We start from the raw sequence: 22,455 nt of genomic DNA, 5'->3' as shown, positions 1-22,455 counted from the left end.
ATTTCTTGGATACCCATTTCCACAGGAGTTTGTGCTGCTCACACTGGTTCAGAGTAGGAAATCCACCCCTTGCTCTCCTCAAACCTTTTAACTCTTTGCACACAAATCCTGCTGCAGGTTTAGACACCTGGACTGGCTTGGGCTGTGCTTGTAGCTGTGAGATGGTGTTAATAAATCAGCCCCAACAATGGTGGCTCTGCAGACAGGCAAGTTGAGAGTGTCCATGCTGTGTTCTTTAGCACAGGTCACACTCAGGATGGATCCATCAGGGTCCAGCTTGGACCTGGAGGCAGCAGCTCAGGTCTGTTTGTCATAAGTGTCCTTGTTTTCCCACAATTTTTTTTTTGCCCGGTCTTGAATAAATGGTCTTTTGACTCTGCACTTGCATCAACATTTTATCCATCAATGTGCTAAGCTAATCTTATTTTTGGACCAGAATCTTTTTCACCTTTGAGGAAAGAAAGTGGTAGAGAGAAGAAAGTTAGTTTGTCTCTATGTCAGTGTTTCAAGTCATGGCTTTGTGGCTAGTATTGGAAGAGATCACCTGGCTCAGTGCAGTGTTAATGAAATATGGAAGGTATCACCTTGATTTGCTCTGTGGGCTGGCAGAAAAATGTGTGCCATCATTCTGCTCTTTTGGTGGCCTGCAGGCAAGACAGAATGGTCTGTGATTGTATTTTCCAAAGAATGAGAGAGTGCTTTGCAAAATCTGGCTTTCTCATCACAAAGGTGCTCAGTATCTGTGCTGTTAACCTGAAACCTTTCAGTAATAGAAATAATAGCACTGCTGTTAATTCAAAAAGGAAATAAGGTTAGGTCTGGAGATCGATTTTTTAAAAAATTTATTTATTTTATTTAAACCACAGGAGTTATTCTTGTTGTCTTCTTTTGTGTGTTTTTTTTTTTTTTAATTAGGAAAACTTCTCTGCTTCATGCTTTAAGATCAAGGAATTTGAAGTCATTGACTACAAAAAAGGACACAATCTGCCCCAAAACTTGGCAGCTTGCCATTGTGTTTATTTCTGGAGTCTTTCCCTGAAGGTTTTATCTGCAGGAGGTTGCAACACTCCACCCCAACGACATCCATCTTTCTCCCTGCTCCTGACCCAGGTCACTGCCTTTATCATGGGGGATATCTCCAGGCAAGGAGGGATTTCTAGAGTTGCTCATGTTCAGGCAGATTTCATGCCCTACCTTTGTTCCTGGGGCCTGCAGTTCTGCAGAATGAACTGTGTTTGATGTGATTTTTTTTTTTTTTCTTTCCCCACTAAGTGCTCCTCTGAGTCAATCCAAAGTGGTGAAATTGAGGATGTCTGTAATGATTGCTGTTATCTCGCTGTGACAGATACCTCTGACCTCCTCCCATGCTCCCTTCCTTTTCTATCCATGTGCTGGGGGCTTGCAGGCTAAATGGTCACATCTGGAAAAGGGGATGAATGTTCCAGGCTGAGGCGTTCAGATCCACTGACAAACTCTCCCCATGCCAGGACAGAGAGGGAAGGGAACTCAGCTGGGTGTTTTGGAGGTGAGACCCTTCCCCAGATTCTGCCCCTCAGCTGTGAGCTGTTCATCTGTTAACCTGGGGATAGCAGCCTGGAAGAGTTTGCTGGCTGTAGGTTATTTTCTTGCCATGGAGAAGAGCATCCTGTGGTTTTCAGAGCCAGCAGTGATAGTTATGTGTCACAGCTGACTGGCTGGGACACTTACTCAGACCTGGAAAAACTGGGATCTAAGCCTTTCTCAATCAAAAGGGTTATTCCAGGAGATGAGAGCACTGTCATGTTTACTCTAAAAATAGTTGCCCAAACCCCCATTTCCTTTTGCAGTCAGGAGCCTGTATGGCTGTGCATGGTTTTGTTCTGCATGGGGATGTCCATGTGGTTTTTCCAGATGTCATTCTCCGTGAGTTTAAGCACAAGTTTGCACCAACCCAAAGTAACCTTAGATGGGAGGGATCTTCCAGGGTGCTCAGCTGAGATATGGGAACTGTCTGGGAGCAAAAGTTTAGCTGCTGATCTTGTTGTGTACTGACAGAGGTAGATGGTAATGGATCACCAAGTGCCTAAACAATTGTGTTGTACTTTTTTCCTTATTTAAGGATTTCTGTTACCTTTTATAAGGGTGCTTTGCAGTTGCCTTTTCCATGCTCCAGCTGCTTTCAGACTCCTCTGCAGTTCTCAGTTTGAGGTGGAATTGTCTCAACTTTCCCTTTGATTTTGTCTAGCTTAATTATTGTCAGTGCTGCACACTTTCCAAAGAAAACGTCATGTGATTGAAAAGCCAGCTGTTCCTTTAAAAGCCATTTGGATGAAAATTACTGAGTGTGTTTGGACCACGATCCCCATTTCATTGATGGGGAAACTCAAAGCACAGGGGTGTGAAAGAACTTGCCTTGTGCTGGAATTACAGCCCAGTCCTGGGTACTCCGTGTCAAGCAGTAGCTGGGGTGACAGCAAGTCCAACTCCATCTAAAAATGAATAAATAAAGGTACCAATGAGCCTGAACTGAAGGAGGAGGAGGAAGAAACCACAGCTGTGATTGCGTGTTGTGCTGGGTACAGTGAAGCTCTCCTGGGAGCTGTTTAGGGCTTCCCAAAGGAGAAGAAGCAAAAATGCAATAAAGCAATGACTCAACAAGGGCCTGATTCATGTTTTGAGTAGCAGAAACAAAACAAAACTTGTTGCAATGGCAGGTTACATTTACTCATCTAATCCAGCCTCTTTAATAAAGCATCATAACCCAAAATCCACGACAATTTTTAGAAGGAAATACCTTGGAAGAAAAATTTTCTTTCCTGCATATGAATCTTTTGCTTTTCTGGGTAGAACGAATTAATGATTACTGGTTGTTGGTGTTTTCGCATTCAAAGCAGAGTGCTGAAGTAACACTTGAGTGCTGTAGTATTGCCATCTAATGCACACTTAATTTTCATAAATATTTTTCGATTCTGTGTCTGGAGGTCAGAGGGACTGGTTAGTGGCTTAAGTAATGTTCTTTAAAATTCCCAGTATGAACTATGGCTTCTTTGCTTAGAAATCAAATGCTTCAGCTACAAAAATACAACTTGCTTTTTTTTTCTTTTTCCTTGTTTGTTTTCAGAAATATTAAAATTTGTTAGCCAGCATGTTAAGAATACTTTTTCCCTTTTTCAATCCATTGTTGACAAGTGGACCCATTTCTGGTAGAGCTGATATCCCTCGGGGAACCTTCCCTTGTGCCAACTAAACTCATGGCTTTCATCTTGAAGCCTAGAATTCTGTGTTTGCCAGGGCTGTTCTTGTGGTCCCAAATGATGACCAATTCCCCCAGCCAGCCAGATTTCTAGAGGCTGAAGTGGAAAAGAAAGATGTCTTTATATGCTTACAACCATTGTTTCTTTTTGGAAGGTGGATAGTATTTTTGAGTGATGTAAATTCTTTTGAGCTTAAAGATTTTGTTCATTTCATTGCCATTTCCAAATATTGCTGAGGTCATCTATTTAGCAAAAAGCCTTGGAAGGTAAATAGTCCATTTTAACAGACTTACCTGGAGTTGTTTGTGCTTTGCCTATACAGAATCCACACACATTTAACTGCAGTGCTGGAAAAACTACTACCTAAAAAGGTGGAGTTGTGCTCATGCCAGCAAATCATGCTGACAAACAGGTGTCTTGTCCAGATAGTTTTGGGGTTTATTTCTAATGACAGCATTTGGGCCTTTTTAGAGATAATTGTATTTCTGGTTCCTTAACTAAGCCAAAACTTCAGAGATAGGCACTCTAAATCCCTTTCTGTGTTGTTTTCTAGTTTAAAGCCCCTTCCACCTTCTTTACATCCCGTTACATCTGAGACCAGGGGTTTTTCAGATCCAAACAAGGGACAGGGTGGCCTCTTTCATGAATGGACCAAGATGGAATGTTTTCATTTCCAATGGGCTTTAAGCCAAGTAAATATTAGGCGATCCAAACTAGTTTTGAAATTAAATTATTCTTATTTGTTGGAGCATTCCAGAGCATGGCTTTGATCTGTCTGTACTTTCACCAAAGGGATATTGGCAGGGCAGCCTCCCATTTCTAGACATTTGGGATGAAAGCAGGGTTATAATAACCACCTTGTGTGGCAGTGATACTGAACAGATGACATTTTTTGGACAATATTAAATGAATAAAGGTAAACATACTTCAATTAAAATGTTTTTGGAGGCTGAATGCAAGAGGGTTGTTGGAAAGTCTTCTATGTGGGTTGGAGGAATTTGGCTGCATTTGTAACTGATTTTCTTTAACTCCAAAAATCTTGGAAAGAGAGGGGTTTATCCTGTGCTTTATTTCCTTTCCAAATAAATACATTGTTTGAATAGCTTAAAAATCAAATTAAAATTGGCAGTGAACAATGAAATTGTCAGTAACTGGGAGGTAGAGAGGTGTGCTGAAGAAGGAGGGTCTTTTGCTTCTGGGATCAGTACAGTGACTGAGTTAGCTCAGGTGGCACCTGCAAGTAAACTGAAGCACACGACAATTAAGTGGCACATTATCAATCTTACCAAAGATACTTGAAGACAATTTAAAAAATGAATTAAAATCTGAGGAGTGGAACAAGATGCTTGGAAAGATCTGCTGGAGGTCACTGGTCTGACCACCTTCCACCTTCAAAATTAGGTCAGGTATCTAAATAAGTTCAGCTATATGTTTAAGTTCCAATTTAGATTTCAGGTTATGTGGAACCTCTGGTGTTGAGGTTTCTTACATGTTTTTACTAGGTTTTCTGTAAATAACTAAATATACAAATTGTCATTTGCAATATTGATGCAAATTAAATTGCTTTTCCTAGAAATGTGAGTAGCTTGCATGGATAGACAGGTGTCTTCTCACAAAAACTCTGTGTCAATTTGCTTTGATTTCACAACAATTAAACTAGTTGTACTTGTTTTCTAAGTTAAATAAACAAAAAATGTCTTTTGACAGGTACCATGTTAAACACTCAGTGCTGTTGGTGAGTGTTCTGAAGTGTTACCTGCATTTTAAATCTGTTTAAGTACTTTGTGTGTTCATGCCTTAAGGGAGAAATGGTTTGAACAAAGATACAAAAAACAAAAGCACAAGGGGTTTGTAGGTTAAAACTCAAGCTTATGTTTTTTTGAACATCAGCTCAAATCTGGATCCACTTGCTTGAAATGGAATATTTAGTTTTCAACTCAGCATGTGAACTGGTCATGCTTGAATTTAAAGCTTGATTTATTTCTTTTTGCACCTGTTTTTATTTTAACACTGACTCTATACAAGACAGACTTCTGCTACATGGTTCCTTCCTCCCCAGCTGGAAGTCTGGTCTGATATTATCATGTGAGACCTTCCTAAAATTTACATTTGTAACTACAACCTTTGAAAATGCAAAATACACTCACTCTTCCATTAGGTGGTGTTTTTTTATTTATGGTTTTCTCTCCTGTGCTACAGCACTGACCCACATACCTGATTTTAAGGGCTGGTCGTGTACTTGCCCTGAAAAATCTTGTTTGCATAAAACAAGGTACAGTCCTGCCCCTGGCAAGAGGTGCCAGATGGGCTGGATCAGGGGAGAACTGGACATAAACTTGGAGGAGGAAACGTAAAAGGAGCTGAGGGAGAGAGGAGGGAGGCGTGAGGCAGAGCGTGGGAAGCGATGCTAACGTGGGGCGGATGTACGGGAGAGCCTGGAAATCTGGGAATTTTCTACAATAGTTGTGTTTGACAAAGAGAAGGGATGAGCTCAGTGATCTTAAGGGGGAGGTTTTAAAGGAAATGACATGTGTGTTCTCTTGAATATGCAAATCAGAATTACATAATCTGCAATAACAATAACAATAATAATAATAAAATCTTTTCCAGATTTGCAGCTGTAACCGTATGCTCAGCGGGGTGGTGGCAGGGAGCTGGCAGCCACAGCTGCACTGTAGAACTGGGCCATCCACCTGGTTCTGATCTCAACAGAAAAGGGACAGAAGGTCACATCACAGACTGTTGTCATCAGTGTCTTGTAGTTTATATAATTTTTTCAGGCTAATAAACAAAGTATGGGGAGACCCCAGAGGCATTTAAAAGATGTGTAGATGTGGCACTTGGGGACATGGTTTAGTGATGGCTTGACAGTGCTGCGTTAGCAGTTAGACCTAATGATCTTGGAGATCTTTTCCAACCTAAATGAGTCCATTTTTTCTTCAAATTAAATTACTTCACTTAGTTCTTCAGTGACTGTAAGCCATCCTTTTTCCTTGTTTTCCCTTCCCCAGGGAATTCTGAAATTGGTTCATATTGCCCCTGTTCTTTCCCATGCAGATGTAGGAATTTCAGGTGTATTTACTGTACCTTTTGCTGGGTTAACTGTGATAACCGTGTGTGCCTTTTATAAATATGATTTTCCCTGAGAGCAGAGATGAGCTAAATTATGAAATACACTGAGGTACTGAAGTAAACCCTCCATAATACTAAGAGTAAGAGTTTAACCAACACATCATGAGAGGTTTTTTTTCCTCAAGGCTTGAAGAGCTGCTGTTTTTGCTGACACACAGGGCTTTTCACCAAGGCAAGAGCTCCGGATGAGTGAGAAGAGCTAGCACCACAGTCTTTGTAAGGAAGGTGGAAAAATATCTCAGTGGATATAAAATTTTGGTATCTTTGTGTGTTTATGGATTGTGGATTAGGTTAGATCTATGGTTTCAGTGCTAGCTTGGGCAGGGGAAATGTGAGCACTCAAGCAAGAATTAGGGCATTTTTTCAAGTTTCTGAGGGCAGAGGCAATTTTAGCCACTGTTTTGTTTCTGTAATGTATATCTATATTCTGATATGTATTATATATGTATATATTCTGATATATATGTCTATATATGTGTGGTGTGTATACAAAAAAAATCCCGTGTGAGGTGTGTACATCTTTGTCAGACTTGGTGTGATTTCACCATATTAAGAAGTTATTTTGAAAATACCCTGGAGATTTCTACATGTCTCTTCCTAGAGCTGCATTCAACATGTGTCCTAGATGTTGGCTGGCTTGGATACTGAGGTTGACTTGCATGTCTGAAAGTTAAGATGGGCACTGAGTCCTATGAAAGGAGCGTGTGAATGGAGAGTGTGAACCTTTTAGGAAGAGTAATTTTATTTTAGATGATGTAGTTCTTGGTCATGTAAACCTAACCTCGTTTCTTGTCCTTTTTCCTAGGGTGACTCTGTTATTACAGTGCAGCTGACTGAGGAAGATAAAGTCGAAGATGATGTAGTTTTTTATTTGGTCTTCACTGGATCAACTGTCCAACACTGCACAAGCACAAGAAAGATTAATCCTGGGAGTCTGGAGACAATTTCTCCTGGTAAAATTGCCCTTCTCTGCATATCAGTGTATCCGTCTGTGAAATTTGGTTGCTATAAGTGGACTGGAATGTAATGCTGTTTGCTTGGTTGTCTTTCCTTCTTTACACATTAACAAGAAATAGAACATGTGGTTTAGATGATTGCTTTTCCCTTTTAAAAACCTCTTTCTTGATTTTGCTAGAATTATATGACTTTGAGATTGCAGTTACTCAATATGTAAATATGAGATGCTATTGTAGAAAACTCACAGTTTTCTAGATACACATAGTAAAAAGCTTTTAATTGCAGGAAGGATGTGGTGGAAGATACATTTGTGAGGTTACCGATGCTGTTGCCGACAGGTGGGACAGCCCAATAAGTTTTAGCTACACTCATCATCTTCTTTTCTTGATGAGGTTCATTGCTGTCTTCCTGGTGAAATACAACCCTTTCCCCTAAATCCTGTTCAGCTCAGAGCCCACACAGCATTTCTGGAGCTCTTGCAGTACAGGTGATGTGCTGCTCGGTGCCATCTCTCCATGGCTGGTTCAGATGAGGTGGGTTTCCCCATTAAAGCCCACCACTGTTTTTATCCTTTATCCAGCAAAACAAAACAAATTGGCATTTCCCTTTGGTGACTTCAGTACCGTGGGAATGAGCATGTTCCAGGCTGCAGTCCTCACCATTAACCTTTCATTCTGACTTGTTGCTATGCAGCACATTGCTACCAGTGTGAGAAAAACGCCTGACATTTTCACTACACACAGTGTAACACAGCCCATCAAGTGTTTTTCTTGAGTTTGTCTTTTCATCTAACTCCTAAGTATTGTTTTGTGAGAGATGCACGTGGAGTAAAATTTGGAGTCTTTTTCTCTTGGGAATGAGTCGCTAAAAGTTGGCCACTCGTTTTTTTTTTTTTTTTTATTTCCTCCTCTTTTTGTGTTCATGTTGTTCAGTTGGCTTGGGAAGAGAAGTCTTTTTATGGCTACTGATGACTGCAGCCCCGTGCAATCAATTAGATTAGTGCTTATTTTCTCCCAGAAGAGCAAGAGGGGGTGACTCCTTCCCTGCTTTTGTGCGGTGGGCGTGGGGCTCTGCCAGCCCTGCTTGCAATGACTTCACCTCTCCCTCGGGGCCGTGGCTGCTGCGCCAAGAAAGGAACTGAAAAGCTTCAGTGTTCCCTCCAGCCCATGTGGGAGCCAGCATGGATGGGATTTCCGGGCAGGAACGATGCTTTCCCATCACTGCTGTCCTTGCAGCACTGCTGGACCAGGTGGTACCAGAGTGATGCTCTGGGCACTGCCCGTCCTGCCAGCCCCAGATATAACCAAGTGACTGGGGAGGGCTCCCTGCAGCTCCCTGTGGTGCTGTTAGTGGGAAAGGAAAAGAGGGAATTTCTCCCAATTGTTCCTTTAGCAGTAATGGATTGTTTTGTTGTTTTTTTTTTTTACCCAGTATAGTCATGATCTTATGGTGTGTGAAGCTAGACCAGGATGGGTGCTGTCCCAAAATCCAGCTTGTTTCAGACAGAGTTTTCAGGGACCTTTCAGAAAGGTTGTCTCATTGCTGCACTGTCCAGGGCTGTGGTGCAAGGAAGAGGTGACATCTCAGGTGTAAAGTAGCCATGTGGATAACACCCTCATCTGTGCTCATGCCTCATTATGGTGAGACTACCAAAAAAAAAAAAAATGCTTCAACCTCTTCACGGTTCTTGAGGAAAAACAAAGCAAGAAATGGGAAAAGCCTAATTTTTTTCATACCCTCTGCTAGACACCCATGCATTTGTCCAGTGTTGCTTCAGCACTGACTGCTGCGATTTCAGTGGATGTATGACTTAGTTTAGTGCAGCTCTTCCTCCTCCTTCTCCTTCTTCCTGGACGCACAGTGAATCTGTAATCATGTGTTTACTCTGTATATTCCACAGTTGCCTTGGCGATGGCTGCAGTGACTCAGAGCGTTATTTGACCTCGAAGGGATTAGCCATGAACAGCACACAGTGTGTGTGAGACCAGCCCTTGTTCAAACACCCAGCCCTGGGCACTTAGCAAAGGCTCTGCAAGGAAACTCCTGCCAACAGCTTTTAGCCAAAATCTCCCCCTTTACTTCCAGCTCCTGCATCTTTCATTTGTTCCTGCCTTGCAGGGAGTGTTGCACATCCCTGTGAGCACAGCAGCTCCTGGGGACAGCTCAGGTGCACGAAGGAAAGGCTGATTCACTCAGCATCTCTGCCTTCCTTGAAACCTCCTCTGCATCCCTTCTGGACTCAAAGGCTCTTCCCTCATTCCTGCCCCAAATCCTCAGAATTTCATTTGGTCCCCAGGAGACTTCAGATGAAGTCCATCAGCAGCTGAGGTGAAAGGGGTGACTGTAATTCTGTTAAAGTGGAAGTAAAAGCAAGCCCAGATTTGTAATTTTTGTTTCTTGACTTTTTCAGTGGGTTTTTTGATGTATGGAGGTGTAAAAGACAGACAAATGATTTCGTTGCATTTACTGCCAAAATTAATCAGAATGTTTTAGCAAAGCTTTCAAAGAAAATCACATTTAAAAAGAAATCTTAACAACATAATGTTGTTTTAGGTGAAAAATTAGAGAAAATGGAATGGAAATAGAAGCTGTCAAAAAACCTCATAAATTCTCATTGTATGTGAAAATTCTAAATATCCTGAAAGCCTTTACCTAAATAAAAGCTTATCACTGCAGAATTAAATGACTGCTGCATCTTATATAATTACTAGAACAATCTGCCTCTTTCTTATGCTTATTTTATCATCAGCCTTAAACACTGAATATATATATAGTCCATACTACTGTTCAAATTGAGCTTTTATTTCTGTACATAATAAAATAAAGGACTTCTCGTTGTAAATTTATAGGAGCAGCTTTATTTTACCTGAAGATGTGGGTAAATACAGATTCATCACTTCTTCAAACAACAGAATACATACCTGTATTTATGCACTTGCTCTGAAGGATGGGATGGATTATTTATCCTGCCCTGCCTTGCTGTTGGCAGTGCTAATTTAAGGAAAGTAATTTCCCCTTGTAAGAAACAGATTCTCATCTGAGCTGATCAGTCATAACTCAAAGTGTGAAAATTAGCTACTGAGATTCAAGAATTAGCCAGGAGATGTTCTGTGTGCTTTCAGTAGCTCTTTTGCCAGCCTAAGGACACGCCAGGTTACATCATCCAACGAAGCTTTTGTTTTTCTCAGTGAAAAGCTATCAAAATCTTATTTAACTTTTGGCTCTACTGTCGCTGTTACGGTTCTATTTGTAATTAATCTGGTTGAAATTCTCCCTAATGGAAGCAGTTTTCCTCAGTACCAGAGGCACTGTGTAGTTCTCAGCACAGTTTCAAGCATTGTTTAATCAGACCCAGCATTAAGGTGGCAGGTGGAGGTGTAAAGGCACTGGCACTGCTCCAGTGGGGATCTCAGTGCAAAAGCTTGGTCACTGGAGTTTGGGTGTTCAGGAAGCACCAAAAGTCTGAGCAGGGAAGGAAATAGAGAAACGATACCATCTCTGCTGCTGTGGTTAAACTGTTGCTGCTGAGTTTGTACTGTTGGGGATGGTTATGTCCTCTTAGGTCACATCACAGATGCTTGTCCTACTGGTGTTGGTCATTAACTGAGCTTTTCAGCAAGTCCTTATTCCTGCAGCAGCTGAGACTGCCCTAATCTTAATGCATTTTTTTCTTCCCACCATCCCTGCAGGGTAGGGAGGGTAACTGAGGCCAAGCAGATTGCATGTGGTAGTGAAGGAAATCTGTGTAAAGTGGGGAAGTGAAACATTCATTGCAAGGCAGCAGCCTCATCTCTTGACTCTCTGCTAGAGCAGCTTTTTCTTCCCAACTGGGAAAAAACCCAACCCAGTAATAAAAATCCTCAAATCATGATGTGGCAAACAAACCACAGAAGAAGGAATGACTTAATCATTGTCCACACAAGTCAAAAGTCCCAACCACAGCTTGCCGTGGCCAGTGGAGGCCTCTGAGCATCGGGACATTCTTGGGGAGGTCTGGGGAAATTTTCTTTCAGGAGCTGATGTGCTGGGAGCTCCAGTGTTTGTGTGATGCACAAGTTTGCATGCCATCACCATAATTGCTGTATGATTGGACGGGTATTTTGCTTTATATTTAATGACTGGTGGTCTGGAAAGTGTGGGAGACACAGGGGAAGTTTGAAATGAAATTTCAAACAGGGAGAAACAGTCCGGAAATCCAGAGCTGCAGCAGGTCCTGATCAAATAAGTGAAGGGTAAGAAACACCCTGTCTGTGAGCCAGGTCACCTAAACAAGACATAAATTTTGTGAAATGTAATTGTCTTGGTCAGTACTGTTGCAATGTGTCGTATCTCTCCAAGCTCTGTAATACCAAAATTGCTTTTCTCATGTTCATTGAACTCAAAAGGTGCAGGATTCTTGTGTGGGTTTCAAAGGGGAGGAGAATCAAAGCTGGAAGTAGAAAAAGGGTCTGAGAGACTGTCTGTCTGCTGGTAGCTGCCTGCCAGCAGTTTCCACAGGGCTGACACATTCCTGTTGACTCACTCTGAGCTTTCTCTCCATCATTAAGCTAAGGCAGAGAAGCAGCTTCAGTCTTTAACTTGTTGTTAATTCCATAGCTCTCAGAGTTGGTGTTTTTTAGTTTGTTTTTCCTCCTTGCTTTCTTTTTGCTAGTTAAAAGGACAGACAAAAATTAATTTCAGTTATCTTGGAAATATCTTCCTTTCAGACTCTTCTCCTACTGTGAAATCCTTTACATATGGTCATGCTTTATTCACTTCTACCACAGACTGTGTTTTTCCCTAAGAAACAACTCTTCATAGAAAAAGCTGTATTTCATGAATTACAATCTTTGTACTGGTAGACCAGAAGGGTAAACAAGTTGCATAACAAATGGCTACTTGGCAATACCACTTGTGGATTTGAAAATACTCTTAATTATGAAACAAAAACCCCTTAAAATAGACTAAAACAGCATAGCCAAGAAGACTTTTTGCAGTTCATCCTCTTCGGTGTATTTAATTGCTTGAGGCAGTATAATTAAAAGGAAGTGATGCCAGTACTAGATGACATCAGTCACAGGAAAAAGTGATTGAATCTGTGTTGAAATTATTTAAGATGTAATGTGTGGGGTCTTACACTTCTGGGTTTTTAAGGCATCTGCAGTGTGTAAAGGCCTTTAAAAAAAACTTTACTCACTCTAAAATCTCTCTTTCACCTTTCCAGTGAAAGGTGTGAAAGGAAAAGCAGAGGCTCCCGTCCATTGCTGGTGCTGTGCCTGTGTATTTCATAAGGCTTCCTGTGTTGCAAGAGTGAATACAGTAACTGTGTGCATTTCACAAATGCACTTCAAAGACAAGCTCTGATTTTCAGAACCATAACTCAGGATTTCTGAAGCAGAAAAGAAGCACTTTTTGGATGGTCACAGGAGATCCCTTGGCTTCCTTTTCCACCAGATGGCAACATCTCTTGGCTGCATCTTGGATGCAAATCTCAGATCCTCCATGAGGTTCACAAAGTCTGGTTTTCCTGTCCTTAAATCTCTCTGTAAGACTTCTTTCAACCCAGCTCCACCATGGTGACTTGGAGGATGCAATTAGTCTTTAGTCACCTACCAAGCAAACCCAAACATGTGCTTCCAGCAGGGCTTTAAATAGCTGTCCAGGCTGGGGGCCCATTGTTTGATAGCTCCAGTGTGAATTCTGAAAATAGGAGGTTTGGACAGGATTTCCACTTTTGGAGGAGTAGGAAATGAAATCATATTTTAATAAAGCTCTGTTTAGGGGTGTTTTGTCTCCATGTAGGCTTTGTTAAACAAGAAAAAGTCTGAAGAGTTCAGCTGCTGCCCTTTTGACTGCACCCCAGATCACAGGCACAGGTAGGAGTTAGGTGGACAGCTCTAAGCTGTACATTAACTTATCTGCTAATGACTTGTAGCTGAGAAATCTCCCCCTGCTCTGGTGCTCACAGATCTACATTGGTACCATGCAGAGGAAGCAGTGCCATCATGCTGATACATCTCATCTCTTTAGGGATAAGACCAGAGCACCATGTCTTCATTTTTCCTTCTGTTTTCCCCAGAGCAAGCTTCATGAAATGTCCCCATTCATTCCCAGTAAGGATTTCTTCAGTTCAAGAGCTTTTGTCTCATTTAAAATAATTTTTAAAGCATGGTTTGATGTGTAGATGAGGAATTCGTGTTATAGCAGCAGAATTAGTCACTGTACCCATCCCTGCATAGACTGAAATAGTTTTTTAATTTCTGTATTTTTCCTGCAATATGTTGGTATTTCTCAAAACAGCTCCAAGCCAAGAGTTGTTTCCAAGCTACATTTAAAGTAACTGAGGAGCAAGAGGAGAAATAGGGTAAAATGCAATGTTGCTGGAGTTAAGGGATGCATTATTTGACTTTTATCACAGTCAAGACAGAATATAAATGACCACATTTGATACTGTGGCCAAAAAAATGGTTGAAGAAGGGAAATATAGCCATGCAGTCTGAGATGTCAGCTAGTGAGAAACACTGTTAAGTTTGTGAGGACAGTTAAAACTTGAGCAAGGATCCTTTTGGATAGTACCAGCATGATGATACTGAGCATTTCATCATTTCTTTTGCTCTTCTGGCCAAAGGGCTGATTTCTGGAGAAGACTGATGGCAATCAGAAGGGGTGCTGGGCAGTGCTGGCAGCCTGGTGGCATTGTAAAGCATGGAGATTTCTCATCCCTTCTCTGAGGTGCTCTCGTCTGTGTGATTTATTCAGTTACATGTGTTTTCAGCCTATGGAAATGCACACCTTTGTAAATAGGCTCATTGCTCTTGACTGTCCTGGTTTAACCCCAGTCAGCAACTAAGCCCCACATTGCTTTCTCTGGTGCTGTGGGAGAAGAGAATTGGAAGAGCAAAAGTGAGAAAACTTGAGAGTTGAGATAAAGCTGGGTTAATAGATACAGCAAAAGCCACGTGCAGACAAAACAAAACAAGGGATTAGCTCCCTACTTTCCATGGGCATGCAGGTGTTCAGCCATCCTCAGGGCAGCAGGGCTCCATCACATGTATTGGAGATTTCCTCCTCCTTTCCCCAGCCATGACTCCACATGGTCTGGGATATCCCTCAAGTCACTTGAGGTCAGCTGTCCTGGTCATGTCCCCTCCTAACTCTTTGTGCCCCAATCCTGCTCACTGGTGGGGTGGGTGAGAAGAAGAAGAGGCTTTGGGTCTGTGTAAGCAATGCTCAGCAGGAGAGACAATATGCTTGGATTATCAAAACTCTTTCCAGCTCAAATCCAAAGCACAAATCCCCACACTAGCTACTGCAAAGAAAATTAACTTTTTTCTACCACTGACACACCCGCAGTTTTTTCTTTCTCCCTTTTCAATGTCAGACGTTTTTCTGTTCCCCATCTAGGCAGGTATATGAGGGAGTTAGAGCAGGCCATAGTGGATGGATATAGGTAATGGAACCTGATGGGTGATAAGTGCATAACTTGGTGCTTAACCCATGTTAGAAGAAAGCTCTGCTGTCTGCCAGAGGGAGCAGAAAGATGAGGCACAGCAGCAGTACTGGCTGTTCTGGCACTGCCTGGAGCTCTGTGTGATTGTGGACAAGTTACTTAACCTTGTGAAAACAGATTTGGTTTTGCAGTGATAACCACTTACCTCCTGAGAGTGCCAGAAAGCTCAGCTCCCTTCTGGTAATGCTCTGGGACAAGGGCTGTAGAAATTCAGATATTAGTCCAGGCCATTGGACCTTTGATGTGGTGAGAAGTGTTGCCCCACTGATGGTTCCTTCAGAAGGTTCCTGTACTGGGGACACGTTTGCTCCCATTGTTCCTGTAGCCATTTCAAAGCAGGGGGCAGATTCCTCTTGAGCAATCTTTCTAGTATTGTCTGCTCTTGTTACATACTGGCTCCCCTTTGATTTGAGCTGCTTGCCAAAAGTCAGAACCTGTCCCATGTTCTTATCCCCACGTCTGACATCTCAGATGTGAGGAAGCAGAATATCAAAGAACTGAAAGCAGTTGCTCTTCTGAAGAACATTCCCTAGGGTTTAGCACGATGCTTGTTTGATCCTTTTAGATAAAAATGGATTGGCAGGTCTCTCACTTTCTCTTCTAGGCTGCATTCCATATCTGGGGAAGTTTGAGTAGAATCCTTGTTGGCCATGGTCAGCACATGGTCTTTTTATCACCTTCCCTTGTGTTGCATTTTGCAGCTGGTGTTTAACACATGATTCATCCAAGGGAACTTCGTGTACATCCACAATGTGCTGCTTTAAGGAGACCACACGTCTTGATGGAGGTTTCTGTACTTGTTGTCTCAAAGAAGGAGCCTTTGCCATCCCACAGCAGAGTTTTTTGGCACTGTGAAAAGGAAGTGGCTGTCCCAAATGGTTTCTCTGTAGCTGCTCACGGGCCATTTTTGCCTGCTGCTTCAATCCTGAAAGTCTGCTGGCAGAGTAGTCGTATTCGAGGTTATTTTGCAGATGGGATTCTTATGGGAATAGGCAGAAAATATTTTTTAAAAATTGAATCAAAGGTTTAGCTGTCCTCATGCTATTAAGGAAGCTTTTATTGTGTTTGTTTTTTTTAAACTCTGCATTCTAGCAACTTCCCAATGCTCTGCTTAAGGAGAGCCCAGCTCGCAGGATTTGAGTTAGTTCCTGTAGGCTGGCACAGTCCTCCCATGCATAGTGTGCATAGATCACTGCTTTTGTGGAGGCTGGAAACAAAAATTAATGTCTTACCTGCTCTGTATTTGATGTCCTTAGGAAGATCAGCAAAGCAAGAAGGTGTAGGGGGAGGTATGTACAGCTCTAAATGGCTTTAAAAGCAAATTCCCCCAAAGTTGTATCTTCCCCTCCACTTCTCCCTTGAACATTTGTTCAGTCTGTGAATGGGATTCATCTGAGCAACTGAGTGCTAATACAGTAATGTATTAGAATGCACATGCACTATTTTCAGGAGCAGCAGAAGTTCTTCCTACCCCTATTGTTCAAAACAACAGAACTAGTGAATCTACTCCTTCAGCTTTCACATTATCCCCTTGCTAATATGTACCTGGTGCTGGAAGGAAAGAAGTTTTCTCACCTTTCAGCTCCAGAGCATCCTGGTTGTATTGAGCAGTTGCAGCAATATCCGTGTGTGTTTTCCTCCCCTTCTCCACTTGCCTTTGATACCTTTCCAGCTGCATTTGCTCTCCTTAGGAAGCCACAGCCTCATCTCTGACAATTTTGGTGTTACCCGCAGTGTCCTGATACCAATTTTGACCTTTCAATTAACTTCAGGATTGCCTCTTTCAGCAGACAAAATCTGTACAGATGCCAAAAGCCTCAGAACAGATTTGTGAGATTGGCTGAAAGACCATGAAGATTAGGGACATATTTTCCCTTTTGTCAGGGAAATCAACAGCAAAAGGCCCCAACAGAAGAAGGAAACTTTCCCACTGACCACAAATGGGGGCTTAAATTGAATTTTCAAGCCTTTAAAAATAAATCGTCATTTTGTATTTAATTAAGCAGGGTTTCATGAATGTGGTAGTATGCTGAGGTCATGGGCAAAAAGAAGCTTTTCCAGTAATTAGTGCAGGGTCCATGCTGTTCTGGCAAAAACAGCCATGATGTCAGTCTGAGGCTGGAACAAGAAACTCTGCCACACAGTGAACTTGAAACACAAACCTTATTATTGAAGGGGCATGTCTGACAACTGCAAGTTCTGGTTGTGTTGGACACATAATATATTTTTCCTTTTAAGATGCCAAAAAGGTGTTTGGTTTGGTGTTTGGTTTTCCCCCCTCCTCCCCCTTCAAGTTTCTGAGTCAATGAAATTGCTGCCATGCCAGGGCCTCCTTTCTCCTGTTTCCCCTGCCTAAATAAATAATGAAGCTACCAAACTTGCAGCCCTCTTGTTTTGTAAATATGGAAAGTGGCCATTTCCATGGTTTTTTTATTTAGCAGAAGCAGCTTAGTTTTTAGTTTTGTCATGTGAACCCAAATGCAGGAGGCAGGTGCAGCAGTGAGCACACGCAGGGCATGCCCAGGCAAGTCCTGCTCTTGTAGCCATGTAAACCTTTGTTTTAGGTGAAATTTCAGTGCTTTCAGTGCAAGCCAAGTGTTGTGACAGCATTTGGAGTATGTAGTTTTGTGGCACTCAGATTCTAGTTTCTGATGAGTTGCTGGAGTCCTGCAGAGCTGCATAAGAGAAGTTTGTCCATATAACCTGGCTTTTGGTACGTTAGCAAAATCTTTTACTTAAATTACTTAAAACTCTTGAGCTTGCTTGTTGCTGAATATAAATAGCCTGTGTGGCTTATAGTTCTTGGGTTATACTGGGACAGAGAAGAGTTATACATATTTTCCTTTTAAAATCTATGAGAAATCCTTATCTCTGGTGATACATATAAATTGCAAAGACAGTGTTATTTTAGAGTTGTGACACTCAGTAATTTGGTCTTACTTGATTGAATGCAGAGTATGTGTGTCAAAGGAATTGCTCAGTTGTGTTTCCTCAGCCCATGCCATTTTTCTTTTTTTTATCTTTTACCATTTTGTCTGAATTTTGTTTTGCAGGCCATGACTGCTGCGAGACAGTGAAGGTGGCACTTTGTGCCTCTAGAGAAGGTCACCCCGTTCTGGTTGTGGCAGAGGAGAGTTTCCAGTTTGTCCAGGACGAAGCTTATGATGCTGCCCAGTTTCTGGCCACCTGTGCTGGCAACCAGCAGGCGCTGAATTTCACACGGTTCCTGGACCGCTCCAGGCCACCTGCTGCAGACGTGGATTTCCTGGATGAGAAAGTGGCCTTGGCATTTCGACACCTGAAGCTGCCGGCAGAATGGAACGTGCTGGGAGCAGAGCAGTCCCTGGCCGGTGAGGACCCGTGGGGCACAGTGAGATTTGCAGGTTGGGAGAGAGGTAAAAAGCCAGGGAGAAAGGATTCCCTGCCTTGGGAACCTGCCCTGTGCCTTCTAAAGGGTGTGGTGGCCTCTGTGCTCAGAGATGGGATGTGATGTCCATCCACATCCCATATCTTGCCCTTCAGCCTCCTTAAAATAAATAAGGTATCAAATACATAATATAAAATAAATAATCATAACTCACTCTTTCTCCAGGTCTTCTCTTATGAAATAGCACGAGCTGACAGTCAGTATTTGCACATATACCCTGAAAGGGTTTTTTTGTGTGTGTAACAATGGCATGTGTGTCAGCACAGTGCTATATGCTGAAAGAACCCCCTGTCTGTAGAATATCTGATGCTTCTGGAAATATCCCTGTGCCAGAAATAGGTGCTTGCAGTAAATGTTGGTTTTATAGCACAGGTGCAAAACTCTATAACATGAAAAATACATGTGATTTTTCTTAGAGAACCTGGGGCTCTGGCCCTGAGGGTTTATATCACATCTCTGGTTGCACACAGGATGGGTTAACACTGCAGTTCCCCAAAATAAGCCTGGACAATTTTGCAAACTAAAGAAGGGAAGGGTGGGAAAACTTGACCCTTATTCACAGCAATGAAGGCTACTGAGAGCTTAAAAATAAACCCCAAGTTGGCCCCAATTCTCGAGTGGCTGCTGAAGCAGAAGTGCTGAGGTGTTCAGGGTGCTATGGTGTGTCTGTGTCCTTGGAGTTCTGCTTATTTTGTCACAAGGGGGTAAAAGGAAACACACATGGAGACTAGTTCCAGTATGTACAAATCCTTGCTGTAAATTTTCAGGGTATTTTTGCAAATAGTTTCACTTCAGAAATGTGACTGTGAGGCATCTGTTATCTTTTATAAGATGTAATGGCACAAATACTTGAATAGGGCTGGGATGTGGCTTGCTCGGCACATCAGGCTCAGCTCTGCTCACTGCAACACTTTTCCACAGGAGATTTTCCTGGGTTTTTTTTCCTCTTTGTTTTTCTTTGGGTTTTTTTTTTTTTTTTGTAAAGCTCAATACAAGGACAGGCAATTCCTGTGTTAGCAGACATTAAAATATTTGATCATATTTAATGGCTCCTTGATCGAAATTCAGCAGCTGTCATATGTTTACAAGGAGATAAACACTTGGTATTCTTTTCCTCTGTGTGGAAGTCACTGATGTTTCTTTTTGCATTTGAAAAGTGTTGTGATAATGCAGACATTTCTGGTTTAAGTGATATGAATATGGTCACAGTGATCTTAAAGAAAACTTTGAAACTCTGAATTGTTGCTGATTTTGCAGGAAGGCTGAGATCTGGTTTCTCTTTTTGACTTTGATTATTCTTTGGAAAATCAGCACTTATGGAAAGCAGACCATAAGATTTACATTAGTTTGCTCAGCTTGTGCTTTTTTGCCTGGAAGTTGTGGTTATTCAGGGCTTTTAATGTTAATGGACTTGTGGAGCATCTGTGGCATCCACAGTGAGAAGGGCGAGCTCTGTAGTGCCAAATTCTGTATATCTTTAGTGTTTTGGCATCTTGTGGTGAGGTGCGTGTAGATAGAAATGAATAATGTCACTAAATGCAAATTAATTCAAGAATATTAGTGCTATAAAATGTGTTCCTTTTTGTTAGAGGCAGAGTTATCTAGTAGTTTTTTTGCAGTGAGATATTTATACATAGGGAATTCGGGGGAATTTCCTGACTGTGACAGGAAGGATTTGCATACATAAGCATCCTTTTGGTCACAAAACTGTTTTGCTAGACTGAGATGGAAGAGATGTCCCTGGTTTATAATGGAGCACTAGATTAGAAAAACCTCTGTGCTAAAATACAGCATCCTTATACTGGTGCTTGTGTGTTAATTTGTGTGTGGGAGAGAGAAAAGCTCTGCAAAGGTTGCAGTGTAGGAACAATTAAGCACATTCTGGCCCATGCCTGCAGTGGGACACCCTGTCCTGCACTGCTTCACTACCTATGAACAGCTATTGCAATTCATGCTTCACATTTCCCTAAATGTCAGCACCAGATAACTCCCAATAACCTTCTCGATGGAGAAAATACTAAAGAAATGAGAACAAAAGAAAATGTCAGATCCTTTCTTGAAAGATGTTTAGCACTGCCTCTGAGCTGGCACGTCTCTATGGGCTCTTGTGGGCTGGAAACAAAACGCTGCTGTTCAGCAAAACCTCTGCAGGCAGGAGCCAGATCCCGGAGTGCCACAGCTGATGGGGAGCTGCTGCTCACAGGAGGCTGCTCTTGTCAAACACGTTTAAAGCTCGACTTTTCAAAGTCCTGGAGTAGGGGCCTAACTTCTGCAAAAGTTAGGAAGCAATGTCTTTCTGCAGGCAGAAGCTGGGTGCAAGATCTGCCACTGAGCACAACTCCAGGCTGAATTTTGAGGAGGGGGTGGCTTTGTGTGGAGGCTTCTCCTTGTTTTTGCCTGCACCCAGGCTTTGAGCAGAGGGCAGGGAGTTCACTGCTGTCACACCAGAGAGGCTGCTCAAAGTCTCCTGAGGCTGCTGAACTCACCTGCTGTGTCACTGAACAGACACAGCTGCAGAACTGGGGCTGGGAGCAGCTGGGATACCTGACATCACAGGTCCGTGGGCTCCATCCTCTTGCTGGGACAGGCAGAGGGTACCCAGCCATGTGATGGGATGGGCTGGGAGGCAGAAGAGAGCCCGGGGCAATGGGGGGCTGGGGAAGAGCACAGTCCCTGAGACACAGCTGAGCTCTAACTAAGCATACACTGGCCCTCCATAGCAAACAGTTCCTGGGCCTTGCTCTTAGTTATCTCTCTGTATGAACTCCAATGGCATCCACAATTTCAGAATATCCACAATTAAGGATTAGTCTTGTTACTGTGGTATTCCAAACACAGCATTTCTTTCAGGTGCCATATAATCATGTCTGTCTTAATAATTACAAGTGCACTGTAACTTTCTAAAGAACATAGTTGTTACTGCTGTCAAAAGTGGGGCTATTTACTGTTCTCAGTGGCATTTAAAGACAGCTATTTAAATGGAACAGATTGTTACACTTTATGTCTAGGAATCAAAATTTAATATGTATCCTGAGGATGTATGCAAAGTAAATACAGGACTGTGATGTTCTATTTTAAATTACTGAAGAGAAAATAAGCTAACTAGAAAACCACAACTGAATATTTTGAGGTATGAGTAATGATTATGGCTTGTTTTTGTTGCAGTCGTTTAAAAAAAAGGAGAAAAAAATCAGGGAGGATCTGAGGCTCAGGTATGAAAAGCTTAGAGAGCTTAATTGTTATCACTAGTAAACAGATCACTTTCAAAATAACTTGGAAGTAATATTCTGACAAAACTTTTGAGGAAGCAAAAAAAAAAAATTAAAAGTGAGTGGTGAAACCCAGAGCTGTGGTTGATTTTTGATTGTGTGAGCTTTCAGGAGCTGGTTAATGTTAGCAGAGGGTTGCAGTGATCACCATGATATGGAGCAATTCCCCTGGGAGTGTAAGGGCTGCTGTGAGATAGTGAGCAGGTTTTCAGGCAGATAACCAGGAGACCATCAGATTAGATAGAACACTTAACTGATTGCAGTTAGTGGTGTGTTGAATATGTAGAGCTTCCCAGAAATGCTCTGGGATAAACATGGTCCTTCAGTAAGTACTGCTTGGGAAATTAAACTCAGTGACCTCACCAGGTGGGGGTGGATATAGAGGGAAACTCTCTGCCCTGGTTTGAAATAGTCTGAATGTATTAGGATTGTGGGTTTAACAGCTTCATTTACAAAACCAGTAGGATTTCGATGTACAGGGCAACATGAGTGTCACCAGGAATAGAGACCATAAATTGGGTTTTTTTTGCATGAAGGGAGAATGTCTGAAGAGAGGAAGTCACAAAAAAATCTTATTTTAAACGAAATATCTTAAAAAAGCTTTTAAAATTTTTCAGAATTTGGTTATTAGTACCTAGTCATTTTTCCCATGGGAGGATGCTAAAGTTGTGCTACTGGTGATATGTTTCAGGCATGGAGCTTTAATCTGTTCATCTGCTGCACTCTTGTTATAGTTTCTCTTGGAACCCTTTCAATGTAATAGTTACAGGTGTTCTTTTGGTTGGGTTTCATATCTTTTCCAGTCTGCTGCTCAGCTTCTGTGCTCTCTGATAAGGGATGGTATGGTATAAATCAGCATGATCTGTTCACTGCCAACAGCACAAAGTGCTCTGTTCAGCAGCAGTCCTTGATAAGATGTAAAATGTCTTTTCCAAAACTAAATTTAGT

General features: G+C 42.0%; 1 protein-coding gene across 9 annotated transcripts in view; it reads left to right on the top strand.

The window, feature by feature from the left end:
- AKAP13 (A-kinase anchoring protein 13) overlaps positions 1-22,455 on the top strand; it is a 207,907-nt gene that overhangs the window by 67,064 nt on the left and 118,388 nt on the right. For all 9 annotated transcript variants that reach the window (XM_088172624.1, XM_088172630.1, XM_088172627.1 and 6 more), the window contains 2 exons: positions 7,171-7,318; positions 17,865-18,161. In XM_088172624.1, coding sequence (XP_088028750.1) covers positions 7,171-7,318; positions 17,865-18,161 — 445 coding nt within the window. The remainder of the gene's footprint in view (positions 1-7,170; positions 7,319-17,864; positions 18,162-22,455) is intronic.

This window comes from Sturnus vulgaris, chromosome 13 (genome assembly GCF_052056855.1).
Source record: "Sturnus vulgaris isolate bStuVul1 chromosome 13, bStuVul1.hap1, whole genome shotgun sequence".
NCBI lineage: Eukaryota > Metazoa > Chordata > Aves > Passeriformes > Sturnidae > Sturnus > Sturnus vulgaris.
This window is presented reverse-complemented; position numbering and strand designations above follow the sequence as displayed.